The sequence below is a fragment of the Panulirus ornatus genome, chromosome 4 (genome assembly GCF_036320965.1).
Source record: "Panulirus ornatus isolate Po-2019 chromosome 4, ASM3632096v1, whole genome shotgun sequence".
NCBI classification, from domain to species: Eukaryota; Metazoa; Arthropoda; class Malacostraca; order Decapoda; family Palinuridae; genus Panulirus; species Panulirus ornatus.
The window spans coordinates 75,122,003-75,136,516 of NC_092227.1; the positions used below are offsets into that span (position 1 = coordinate 75,122,003).

Consider the following 14,514-nt stretch of genomic DNA (forward strand, 5'->3'; position numbering starts at 1 on the left):
GATATAAACTAGTACCACATACCTTTACAATTGTTTTCTGTATTAGGCTGGGTAGCTACAGTTTTGTCATGGATGTGATCCTCATCCTTTGTTGACTGTTTAGAAGAATCAGTTTCTTCTCCTTTAGATGTAGCTGAGGTAGATGAATGTTGATAAAAAACGACAGTAGGTGGTCTATCTGCTAAAATGTTTGAACTGGAACTAGAATTTTGGAGTTTTATAGATGATCCACCTTTACTTTCACTACATGGCTTGGTTCTTCTTATATGAGACTTTAAAATTGGGCTCGTTGAACGTTCAGCTGAAAAGAAAAATTAGAAAGGTATTTCTCTACACTAACAAAAGATCTATCAGCAATTACTTTCATGAACTGTATCTATTTCTGGTTGACCACTGCTGCATAATAAAAACAATTATTAAGTCCTCTATGTAAAAATTAATAAAGTTTAACATTCTAATATCAAAATTATAACTGCTCAGTCATTTGTTCTTGAGACTATCCATCTATCTATCTGATGCCCATCAAAGGGGTGGCCACAGCAAAAGAGTCTCCACTCATCCCTGACCTTACATGCCTCTCTCACATACACCATTCCACACATTCTCCCACTATTTCTCTCCCTCCAGTATTCTTCCACTGTATTTGACCATGTCACAGGTGGTCTTCCTCTCACACCAACCCCTTTACTTGTACTATCATACACTCTCCTTGTAAATTTTCAGTCTTGCATTCTTTCCAAATGCCCAAACCCCCTCAAATTATTGCATTTTACCCACTCTACCACTCCACAATCAATTCCCTTTGCATTCCCTGCCATACCACATCTCTCATATAACCCTTAATTACTTTCTTTATTCCATCTAGTCATACCTCTCATATAGATATTTTCCATAGCCTGGACTCAGTGACTCATTCCATGTCCATGTTACAGCTGCATAAATCAGGGTTGGGAGGACTACGCTGTCTTCTTTCACTTCCATACTTACACTTCTTCCCTTCATTATCATATTAAGGGACTCAATGACTCTTCTACCCTGTACTGCTCTCTACCTCCTTATCACCAAACTTATCCAAGACAGCTCCTAAATACTTAAATTTTCTCACCTCTTCCAGTCTTTCTTCCCCCATATCCAAAGCACAGTTTAGTACACTTTCTTCTTTCACTCTATATGATTTTACAAAATCTATACTTTCACTCTGTTTCTTTTCAAACGCCATTAATTTCCTTTTACTTGCATTTACCTTCAATCACCTACACTTACATAAAACACAGTTTCAACCTTCTGGGATGAGAGTCAGGCCAGACTAGATATGCTGTCATCACTCCATCCATATATATATATCAAAAGCCACTAAGACATCACAGCTTTGCCTCACACTCACATGTATACTGAAACTTTTGCTTAACTCTCCGTCCACTCTTACACAAGCATTTGCTCCTCTACAGAATTCTTTCACACCATCCATTAGTTGTCCCCCTACCTCATATATCCTTAACACATCCCACAGACCATTCCACTTGACTCTGCCGTACGCTCTCTCTGGACCCATAAAAGCAGTATACGTCTCACCTTTTGCTATATACTTTTTCACAATCATCTTTACCACAAAAATATGATCTATATATCCCCTACCTTTCCTAAAAAACCTTTGCTCCTCACTTATTCTGCATCCAGTCACTTCCATCACTTTATCTATCAATATTCTTGTACTCACTTTTTGTAATATACTTAACAGAAGACATATCCACTATAATTGCTACATACATCCTTTGCACCTTTTCTTTTAAATAAAGAACAATAATAGCTTTCACCCGATCCTCAGGCACAGCCTTCTGTTTCCATGCTAAATCATATATAAGATGCATCCATCTGTTTCCATGTTAAATCACACATAAGATGCATCCACTCTATCGCACCTTCTCCTTCATACTTCAGCATTTCAACTGTAATCACATCCACTCCAAGGGTCTTTCCTAATTTCACCCTCATTATTGGCCTTCTTACCTCCCTTTTTGCTATAAGCCCTTACACTTGTACGCTCTTCCTTCCATCCTCCATACCCATGCATGTAACATCTGCTGCCTCCCTTTCTCCCACATTCATCAGGGCTTCAAAATACTCTTTCCATCTTCATCTCAATCATTCCCTTTGATTCAGCAACACCCCTTCCTTACTTCTCACATTAACATTTCCACTCCTACTTCCACCTCTTTCCTTTTTCACCTCCTTTCAGTACAAATTCGTATTTTCCCTAAACTTTTCACTCAACTTTCTTCCAAAATCTTCATCTAATCTTTCTTTGCTCTCCTCTATCAGCTTCTTGACATTCCACTTTCACATTACATATTCTTCCCCCCTCCTCTGCTGAACTTCCACTGGCACATGCCTTTAAAAAAAATATGCCATATGCCTTTTTTCTTCTCCCCCAAAGCATTTCTAATCTCATCCATCCACCATGCATTGCCATTTATATTCCATTCATATCTATATTTCACATGGTCTTGTGTCCAAGTACTAATCTACAACCTTCAATAGTATTTTTCTAAAAATTTTTACACTTTATTCACACAAGAATGACATCCCTACATTCACCAATCATACCCTTAACTGCTACATTACTCACTTTTGCGTTTAAATCACCCATCACTATAACCCGGTCTCATGCTTCAAAGCTGCTAATACACTCACTCAACTGCTCCCAGAACACTTGCCTCTAATGATCTTTCTCCTCATGACCAGCTGCATAGGCACCAATAATCACCTATGTCTCTCCATCCACTTTCAGTTTTACCCATATCAATCTAGAATATACTTTCTTACTCTCTATCACATACTCCCACAACTCCTGCTTCAGGAGTATTGCTACTCTTTCCTTAGCTCTTGTCCTTTCGCAAACCCCTGACTTTACTCCTAAGACTTTCCCAAACCACTCTTCCCCTTGAGCTTTGTTTCACTCGGAGCCAGAACATCCAGGTTTCTTTCCTCAAACATACTACCTATCTCTCCTTTCCTCTCGCCTTGGTTACATCCACACACATTCAGACACCCCAATCTGACTCTTTGAGGGGGGATGTGCACTCCCCGCTTGACTCCTTCTTCTGCTACCCTTTTCAGAAATTTACACACAAGGATGGGGGGTTTCTAGCCCCCCACTCCCGTCCCCTTTAGTCGCCTTCTACAACACACAGGGAATACATGGGAGGTATTCTTTCTCTCCTATCCCGGGGGGTGGGGGATGCCGTTTCCTGCACGGTGGGGGAGGCAACAAAAATGGATGAAGGCAGCAAGTATGAATTGTACATGTGTATATATGTCTGTGTATGTATACGTATATATACGATGAAGTGTATATGTATTCATATGTGTGTCTATGGGTGTTTATGTATATATATATATATATATATATATATATATGTGTGTATGTAGGGGCTGAACCATTCTTCGTCTGTTTCCTTGTGCTACCTTGCTGACGCAGGAAACTGACAGAGTATAATAATAAAAAATACATATAAACTATATAAAGCCCATCATTGGCCACATCTAGGACTTTTCTTGGGAGGATGGCAAGTATCATTCAGCAAAACGAATTATATAGCTGATATGAAAGAAACAATGACATATCTTACTTAAATAATGCTGAAAATATGACAATATCCTCAACTGCATAGGTAGGCACGGTTGGTAAACAACATGATACATCACCTGCAGGTGGTCCCAGTAGAGCTAATTCATCAATTAGTTCTCTATCAAAACTCAACGTTTAAAAAACATTATGGTAAAATCATCAGTAAGCTTTCGAAGTTAAACATAGGCTATGTCTACCTTTGTCAACATTACCATAACCCCTAAACTGAATTCATATGAGGTTGGGTTGGGCACCAAGTTTGTCAGGAGCAGCCTTGTTCCTCAGGTAGTGTTGCATTAGGCTACGAGTCCTGTTCCCGTTAGATATGTTCATATACTTTCATGTAATAATCTTTTGTTATTCTCCAGAAGTCTTGGAAAATAGACAAAATCTTGAAAAGACGTTCTTATATTCTTATATTTTTCTTTTAGTATGAAGATTTTGCCTAACCCATCAACACTATCATTATATGTGCCAACTCATGCATCAATCAACATACTCCCTGGCTGCAAAGTGGTGTATGTCACCTCCATTAATCACCAAAAGTACACTGCTTCCTTCCTAGCTAAAGGCCTGTTGTTTTCTTGAAGTACAGTTCTCCATCAATAACTCAAATAAATAATTTTTCAATTACATCAGGAAGCTTTCAAAATTAAACATGGATTACATTTTATCAACAATACCATAACCACTTCACTCACCACAGTACTTGTAAATGATGGTACATGTTAATTCACACACACACATACACACACACAAACACTCTCACTCACTGTCAGCAGAGGGGTATGCACTACCTCTGCTACCCACCATGGAACATGGCTTCCCTAAAAGGAAAACAGCTTCCTTCCCAGAAGCACGGTTACCATTAATAACCCAAACAAGTAATGTTCCAATATAATTTACAGTAAAACTATCAGAAAACTTTCAAAGATTAATAAAGGATATGCTTTGTCAACAATACCATAACCATTTCACTCAACATAATGGTATGTTAACTCATGTATTAGTCACGACTCACTCGCTCTCTGCAGAGCGATGCACACCTTCACTACCTGCTAAGGAACACTGACTCCCCTAAGAAACACTGCTTCCCCTAAAGGAACATTGGTTCCTCTGCAACTCCAGGCCTGTTCTTTTCCTGAGGTACAGTTCTCTGTTAATAACTCAAAAAAGCAGTGTTTCAATAAAAAGAGGAAAAACTAACATTTGGCGTTTGAAGATAACAACCCAACTGCCACAACCACCTCACGCATCGCTCAGTAACATCTCTGGTAAATAAAATTTAAATATCTTCCTGTACCTACTATCATTTGTGGTGAGAAAATTCATTTTTTTTTTTTTTGCTTTGTCGCTGTCTCCCGCGTTTGCGAGGTAGCGCAAGGAAACAGACGAAAGAAATGGCCCAACCCACCCCCATACACATGTATATACATACACGTCCACACACGCAAATATACATACCTACACAGCTTTCCATGGTTTACCCCAGACGCTTCACAAGCCCTGATTCAATCCACTGACAGCACATCAACCCCGGTATACCACATCGATCCAATTCACTCTATTCCTTGCCCTCCTTTCACCCTCCTGCATGTTCAGGCCCCGATCACACAAAATCTTTTTCACTCCATCTTTCCACCTCCAATTTGGTCTCCCACTTCTCCTCGTTCCCTCCACCTCCGACACATATATCCTCTTGGTCAATCGTTCCTCACTCATTCTCTCCATGTGACCAAACCATTTCAAAACACCCTCTTCTGCTCTCTCAACCACGCTCTTTTTATTTCCACACATCTCTCTTACCCTTACATTACTTACTCAATCAAACCACCTCACACCACACATTGTCCTCAAACATCTCATTTCCAGCACATCCACCCTCCTGCCCACAACTCTATCCATAGCCCATGCCTCGCAACCATACAAAATTGTTGGAACCACTATTCCTTCAAACATACCCATTTTTGCTTTCCGAGATAATGTTCTCGACTTCCACACATTCTTCAAGGATCCCAGGATTTTCGCCCCCTCCCCCACCCTATGATCCACTTCCGCTTCCATGGTTCCATCTGCTGCCAGATCCACTCCCAGATATCTAAAACACTTTACTTACTCCAGTTTTTCTCCATTCAAACTTACCTCCCAATTGACTTGACCCTCAACCCTACTGTACCTAATAACCTTGCTCTTATTCACATTTACTCTTAACTTTCTTCTTTCACACACTTTACCAAACTCAGTCACCAGCTTCTGCAGTTTCTCACATGAATCAGCCACCAGCGCTGTATCATCAGCGAACAACAACTGACTCACTTCCCAAGCTCTCTCATCCACAACAGACTTCATACTTGCCCCTCTTTCCAAAACTCTTGCATTCACCTCCCTAACAACCCCATCCATAAACAAATTAAACAACCATGGAGACATCACACATAACTGCCGCAAACCTACATTCACTGAGAACCAATCACTTTCCTTTCTTCCTACACGTACACATGCCTTACATCCTCGATAAAAACTTTTCACTGCTTCTAACAACTTGCCTCCCACACCATATATTCTTAATACCTTCCACAGAGCATCTCTATCAACTCTATCATATGCCTTCTCCAGATCCATAAATGCTACATACAAATTCATTTGCTTTTCTAAGTATTTCTCACATACATTTTTCAAAGCAAACACCTGATCCACACATCCTCTACCACTTCTGAAACCACACTGCTCTTCCCCAATCTGATGCTCTGTACATGCCTTCACCCTCTCAATCAATACCCTCCCATATAATTTACCAGGAATACTCAACAAACTTATACCTCTGAAATTTGAGCACTCACTCTTATCCCCTTTGCCTTTGTACAATGGCACTATGCACGCATTCCGCCAATCCTCAGGCACCTCACCATGAGTCATACATACATTAAATAACCTTACCAACCAGTCAATAATACAGTCACCCCCTTTTTTAATAAATTCCACTGCAATACCATCCAAACCTGCTGCCTTGCCGGCTTTCATCTTCCGCAAAGCTTTTACTACCTCTTCTCTGTTTACCAAATCATTTTCCCTAACCCTCTCACTTTGCACACCACCTCGACCAAAACACCCTATATCTGCCACTCTATCATCAAACACATTCAACAAACCTTCAAAATACTCACTCCATCTCCTTCTCACATCACCACTACTTGTTATCTTCTCCCCATTTGCGCCCTTCACTGAAGCTCCCATTTGCTCCCTTGTCTTACGCACTTTATTTACCTCCTTCCAGAACATCTTTTTATTCTCCCTAAAATTTAATGATACTCTCTCACCCCAACTCTCATTTGCCCTCTTTTTCACCTCTTGCACCTTTCTCTTGACCTCCTGTCTTTTTCTTTTATACATCTCCCACTCAATTGCATTTTTTCCCTGCAAAAATCGTCAAAATGCTTCTCTCTTCTCTTTCACTAATAATCTTACTTCTTCATCCCACCACTCACCACCCTTTCTAATCAACCCACCTCCCACTCTTCTCATGCCACAAGCATCTTTTGTGCAATCCATCACTGATTCCCTAAATACATCCCATTCCTCCCCCACTCCCCTTACTTCCATTGTTCTCACCTTTTTCCATTCTGTACTCAGTCTCTCCTGGTACTTCCTCACACAAGTCTCCTTCCCAAGCTCACTTACTCTCACCACCCTCTTCACCCCAACATTCACTCTTCTTTTCTGAAAACCCATACAAATCTTCACCTTAGTCTCCACAAGATAATGATCAGACATCCCTCCAGTTGCACCTCTCAGCACATTAACATCCAAAAGTCTCTCTTTCGCGCGCCTGTCAATTAACACATAATCCAATAACGCTCTCTGGCCATCTCTCCTACTTACATACGTATACTTATGTACATCTCGCTTTTTAAACCAGGTATTCCCAATCACCAGTCCTTTTTCAGCACATAAATCTACAAGCTCTTCACCATTTCCATTTACAACACTGAACACCCCATGTATACCAATTATTCCCTCAACTGCCACATTACTCACCTTTGCATTCAAATCACCCATCACTATAACCCGGTCTCGTGCATCAAAACCACTAACACACTCATTCAGCTGCTCCCAAAACACTTGCCTCTCATGATCTTTCTTCTCATGCCCAGGTGCATATGCATCAATAATCACCCATCTCTCTCCATCAACTTTCAGTTTTACCCATATTAATCGAGAATTTACTTTCTTACATTCTATCACATACTCCTACAACTCCTGTTTCAGGAGTACTGCTACTCCTTCCCTTGCTCTTGTCCTCTCACTAACCCCTGACTTTACTCCCAAGACATTCCCAAACCACTCTTCCCCTTTACCCTTGAGCTTCATTTCACTCAAGAGCCAAAACATCCAGGTTCCTTTCCTCAAACATACTACCTATCTCTCCTTTTTTCACATCTTGGTTACATCCACACACATTTAAATACCCCAGTCTGAGCCTTCGATGGGGATGAGCACTCCCCGTGTGACTCCTTCTTCTGTTTCCCATTTTAGAAAGTTAAAAAATACAAGGCGGGGAGGATTTCTGGCCCCCCGCTCCCGTCCCCTCTAGTAACCTTCTACGACACGCGAGGAATGTGTGGGAAGTATATCTCCATCTAAAATTGTTTTCATTACTCATGTTGACCAAAGAAAATTTCTGTGTGAATGCATCTTCACTTACAACAAAGGTGTACAAGGAAAATAAAAATGGTTCACTTTACAGAAATTTACAATACAGATGCATCTTCAACAGCAAATCCCTTCTGCAACATGGGGGATAAGGACAATAAATATCAAACTTATCTTACCTTTAATAGCTTTCCTGAGAATAGGTTATCTGATTCACAGTAAGTACTATCATATGAAATTAAAAAGTAAAAAACCTATATCAGACTTTAGTTTCATGATGTGATTAGTAACAAAATGCTACATGTAACCTAAGGCTGCTGCATAAAAAGTCAGTATGAAGGAACTGCCACTAGAAGCAAAGGTTCTGTGATCTAGCCTCCATATTCATGAAGGACTGCACATAGACTCAACATAAATTAGATGTCTGGTTAGAAGTTATAATGAAAATGAGGGGAAATATCTATGGTATGTCTAAAAACTTTTATAAAAACTTACAGTCTGAGTCAGCAGAGTTATCCTTTCTGGGGGATGTTCTTGATTTCCCAGTCTCAGATGCTTTTTTGCTTTCATTACGAAAATACCTCAAAAGTGTAACTGCAAAAAAACAGAAAAACTACTAATAGACAACCTATGAGAAGATCATGTATAATTGAATGTAAAATTAACTGTAATTATTACTATGACAAATTTCATCTCTGAAAAATCATTTTGCAATGTGCAAAAGTGCCTACTCATCACCAATAGTCTGCAGTATGATGAAGATATCACCATGACAATACTTGTAAGGTTCAGAAGAGAGAACTAACCATACAGCACAGGCATGACAACCACTAAGCAAACAACCAGCAGCCTCTGAATAAAAGTTGCAATACTGTAATGACAAGAACAGATAACAGGACATCTGTTGGTCCATAGAGATTACCTACCACAATTTTCTAAATAAAGTAGCAGAAACAGAATATAAAAGCATAAGACACCTTCCCACATCACTTCTCCCTCCAGCTCAACTGCCAGCACAAATAAGATGAGAAAGAAAATACCTATCCATCTATATCTCTGATGTCTGCTCCCACCTGGAATTCCCTCAAGGGGGTGGTCATGGCCATAGAGTCTCCATAACTATTGAACTCCAGTGCCACTTCTTAGCCTTTATACCTCACCCTTAACAGGCCACTGTCAAAGGGTAACTCTAGTTTTATCTGAAGATATATGGATAGATGACACCGTCCCACACCATCTCTCCCTCCAGCTCAACTGCCAGCAGGAATAAGAGAAGATAGTAAATAACAAGCAGTATACATGGGGGTGATACTACCATGGACATCCTATAAGTATGGACTGGAAGAAGTTTCCAATCAATTTGACATCTGTTCTGTGGCTTGATTCTGGAAAAAAAAGACAATTTGTGGTAATCTGCAATCATTACTGCTAACAGATATCAGTGAAGTATTTGTCTAACCTCAATTTTAAAGTACTCACAGTCTTAAAGTACTTACACTTACTACTCCAATCCTTTACTAAGTATGCAGTCTGTTGTGGATGATAGGGCATAGGAAATTAGTCAGTTGTTCACTGATGATAATGCGCTGGTGGCTGGTTCAGGTGAGAAACTGCAGAGGTTGGTGACTGAGTGTGGTAAAGTGTGTGAAAAGAGAAAGTTGAGAGTAAATCTGAATAAGAACAAGGTTACTAGATTCAGTAGGGCTGAGGGACAAGTTAATTGGGAGGTAAGTTTGAATTGAGAAAAACTGGAGGAAGTGAAGTAATTCAGATATCTGGGAGTGGAATTAGCAGTGGATGGAACCATGGAAACGGAACTGTCACAAGGTGGGGGAGGGGTGAAGGTTCTGGGAACATTCAATAATGTGTGGAAGGCGAGATTATTACCTTGAAGAGCAAAAATGGGTATGTTTGAAGGAATAGTGGTTCCAACAATGTTATATGGCTGCAAGGTATGGGCTATAGATAGGGTTGTATGGAGGAGGATGGATGTGTCAGAAATGAAAAGTTTGAGGACAAAATGTGGTGTGAGGTGGTTTGATTGAGTAAGTAAAGAAAAGGTAAGAGAGATGTGTGGTAATAAAAAGAATATGGTCGAGAAAGCAGAAGAGGATATGTTGAAATGGTTTGGACACATGGAGAGAATGAGTGAGGAAAGACTGACAAAGAAGATATATATGTCAGAGATGGAGAGAAAAAGGAGAAACGGGAGACCAAATTGGAGGTGGAAGGATGGAGCGAAAAAGATTTTGAGAGATCAGGGCCAGAACATACAGGAGAGTGAAAGGCGTGCAAAGAACAGTGATTTGGAACAATGTGCTATACTGGGGTCGACATGCTGTCAATGAACTGAACCAGGGCACGTGAAGCATCTGGGGTAAACAATGGAAAGGTCTGTGGGGCCTGGATGTGGAAAAGGAGCTGTGGTTTTGGTGCTAGAAACTGAGTGTGAACGAATGTGGCCTTAGTTTTTTCCTGGGGCTACCTCACTGGGCGGGGAGGGGTTGCTGTTTCCTGTGTGTCAGCAGGAATTGATGAAGGCAGCAAGTGCAGGTATGTACATGTGTACATATGAGTGTCTGTGTATGTTTATGTTGATATGTATATATGCGTGTATGGTGTTTATGTATGTATGTATATACATATTACTAAAGCGGATATGATGACACAACATATTCTAAACTCAATAAGAATCCCCTAGAAGCAGTTAATTCCCATTTCAGTAAAGAAATGAAGTTGTTGTTGAAAGGTAATGGTTCTCTTATCAAAAGTTTGTCATCTTTGTCCCTTCATTTGCCATATATGTATGGACTTATCAAAACACATAAACAAAATTTTCCAGCAAGACCTATAGTGAGTTCAGTAGGCTCCATCACAAATAAATTGTCAAAATGGTTAGTTTCTTTATTAAGCCCTTTAGTGGCTAAGATCTTAATTTCTAATATCATGAACAATGTAGAGTTAGTCAACAAGCTTAACAATATCAATGTTTCCTCACTTTTCACAAAAGTTCCAGTTGATGACCTTTTAGAATATCTATTTTGAAGTCTTGGATGATATTCATTTACCTGTTTCAAAGTCTGTTTTCATTGAACTGATAAAATTGTGTATAAAAGACTGTATTTCAATTCATTGGAGATTATTATGCTCAAAAATTTGGTATGGCAATGGGTAACCCTCTTTCACCTGTACTAATTAATCTTTATATGGGATTTTTTGAAACAAAATTACTAAAAGATATCTTACCTTTTCATGCAATTTGGTTTAGATATGCAGATGATGTTCTTTGTGTTTGGCCAACAAATGAAAATTTACAAATATTTCTCCCCTAACTTAACAATCTAGTACCTTCCATCAAATTTACTGTAGAAAATGAAAATAATGGTATGTTACCATTTGTAGATTGCATGATCCATAGGCAAGGAAACAAGTTTAAGTTTAGCCTTTACAGAAAACCTACCAATGTATGCTGATATATCCATTATTACTCATCTCAACATGACAGAGTTAAATTATCATTTCAATCTATATTCTTTAGGGCATTACGTATTTGCAGTCCAGAGTATATTGATGATGAGTATGAGAAAATATGTTCTACTGGATCTAAAGTTAAAGTACCCTATATCTTTCATTGATAAATCATGTAAGTTAGCAAAGAAATAATTTTATAGAGTTGAGCCCAAACCTCCCATTGACACCAAAAATCTTTTAGTTCTCCCTTTTAATAATAATTTTACTTTACTTCCCATGGTGCTTAAATCCTTTAATGTAAATGTTGCCTTCAGCAACAATAATACTATAAAGAATATCTTCATCAGGAATTCACCAAAAAATTCTCCTGGGTGCATCTATAAAGTGCCATGTAGAAATTGTGATAAGTTTTATGTTAGGCAGACTGGTAAGGATCTTTCTGTTAGACTTAAACAAAATAAATACAGTATAAGAACAGGACAAAAATCAAATGCCTTGTTTTATAACATTAAAAATTATGATCATTGTACTGACTGGAGTACTGCCATTTCAGTTATTAACTCTTAATCTATTACCACAAGAAATATCATTGAACATTCTATTATCAAATACACAAAGAATTATTTATTTTGCTTTGTCGCTGTCTCCTGCGTTAGCAAGGTAGCGCAAGGAAACAGATGAAAGAATGGCCCAACCCACCCACATACACATGTATATACATACACGTCCACACACAGACATATACATATATACACATGTACATAATTCATAGTCTGCCTTTATTCATTCCCATCGCCACCTCGCCACACATGGAATAACAACCCCCTCCCCCTTCATGAGTGCGAGGTAGCTCTAGGAAAAGACAACAAAGGCCACATTCATTCACACTCAGACTCTAGCTGTCATGCAATAATGCCCGAAACCATAGCTCCCTTTCCACATCCAGGCCCCACAGAACTTTCCATGGTTTACCCCAGACGCTTCACATGCCCTGATTCAATCCATTGACAGCAGGTCGACCCCGGTATACCACATCGATCCAATTCACTCTATTCCTTGCCCTCCTTTCACCCTCCTGCATGTTCAGGCCCCAATTGCTCAAAATCTTTTTCACTCCATCTTTCCACCTCCAATTTGGTCTCCCACTTCTCCTCGTTCCCTCCACCTCCAACACATATATCCTCTTGGTCAATCTTGCCTCACTCATTCTCTCCATGTGCCCAAACCATTTCAAAACACTCTCTTCTGCTCTCTCAACCACGCTCTTCTTATTTCCATACATCTCTCTTACCCTTACATTACTTACTCGATCAAACCACCTCACACCACATATTGTCCTCAAACATCTCATTTCCAGCACATCCACCCTCCTGCGCACAACTCTATCCATAGCCCACGCCTCGCAACCATACAACATTGTTGGAACCACTATTCCTTCAAACATACCCATTTTCGCTTTCCGAGATAATGTTCTCAACTTCCACACATTCTTCAAGGCTCCCAGGATTTTTGCCCCCTCCCCCACCCTATGATTCACTTCCACTTCCATGGTTCCATCCGCTGCCAGATCCACTCCCAGATATCTAAAACACTTTACTTCCTCCAGTTTTTCTCCATTCAAACTTACCTCCCAATTGACTTGACCCTCAACCCTACTGTACCTAATAACCTTGCTCTTATTCACATTTACTCTCAACTTTCTTCTTTCACACACTTTACCACACACTTTACATATATATATATATATATATATATGTATATATATATATATATATATATATGTATATATATGTATTTATATGTATATATGTATATATATATATATATTTTTTTTATTTGTGTGAATAAATTGTACATTTCCTTTTCCATAGCCAGAGGTTGAACCATTATGTGACATTCATTTTTTTCATTCATTTCAAGCTAAAAGTTTGTTTCTAAATTGTTTCTTACATTTTTCATATGTATATATATGTATGTGTGTGTGTGTGTGGGTATGTGCGTATGTGTGTGTATGTGTGTGTGTGTGTATATGTATATATATATGTATATTATCCCTGGGGATAGGGGTGAAAGAATACTTCCCACGTATTCCTCGCGTGTCGTAGAAAGCGACTAGAGGGGACGGGAGCGGGGGGCCGGAAATCCTCCCCTCCTTGTATTAACTTTCTAAAATGGGAAACAGAAGAAGGAGTCACGCGGGGAGTGATCATCCTCCTCGAAGGCTCAGAGTGGGGTGCCTAAATGTGTGTGGATGTAACCAAGATGTGAAAAAAGGAGAGATAGGTAGTATGTTTGAGGAAAGGAACCTGGATGTTTTGGCTCTGAGTGAAACGAAGCTCAAGGGTAAAGGGGAAGAGTGGTTTGGAAATGTCTGGGGAGTGAAGTCAGGGGTTAGTGAGAGGACAAGAGCAAGGGAAGGAGTAGCAATACTCCTTAAACAGGAGTTGTGGGAGTATGTGATAGAATGTAAGAAAGTAAATTCTCGATTAATATGGGTAAAATTGAAAGTTGATGGAGAGAGGTGGGTGATTATTGGTGCATATGCACCTGGGCATGAGAAGAAAGATCATGAGAGGCAAGTGTTTTGGGAGCAGCTGAATGAGTGTGTTAGCGGTTTTGATGCACGAGACCGGGTTATAGTGATGGGTGATTTGAATGCAAAGGTGAGTAATGTGGCAGTTGAGGGAATAATTGGTATGCATGGGGTGTTCAGTGTTGTAAATGGAAATGGTGAAGAGCTTGTAGATTTATGTGCTGAAAAAGGA

General features: G+C 39.6%; 1 protein-coding gene across 5 annotated transcripts in view; it reads right to left on the reverse strand.

Moving 5' to 3' along the window:
- Nucleotides 1–14,514, reverse strand: part of LOC139745716 (SWI/SNF-related matrix-associated actin-dependent regulator of chromatin subfamily A containing DEAD/H box 1 homolog) — a 249,393-nt gene that overhangs the window by 206,752 nt on the left and 28,127 nt on the right. For all 5 annotated transcript variants that reach the window (XM_071656185.1, XM_071656206.1, XM_071656196.1 and 2 more), the window contains 2 exons: nucleotides 8,774–8,872; nucleotides 23–301 (listed from right to left, as the gene is read on the reverse strand). In XM_071656185.1, the coding sequence (XP_071512286.1) occupies nucleotides 23–301; nucleotides 8,774–8,872 (378 nt within the window). The remainder of the gene's footprint in view (nucleotides 1–22; nucleotides 302–8,773; nucleotides 8,873–14,514) is intronic.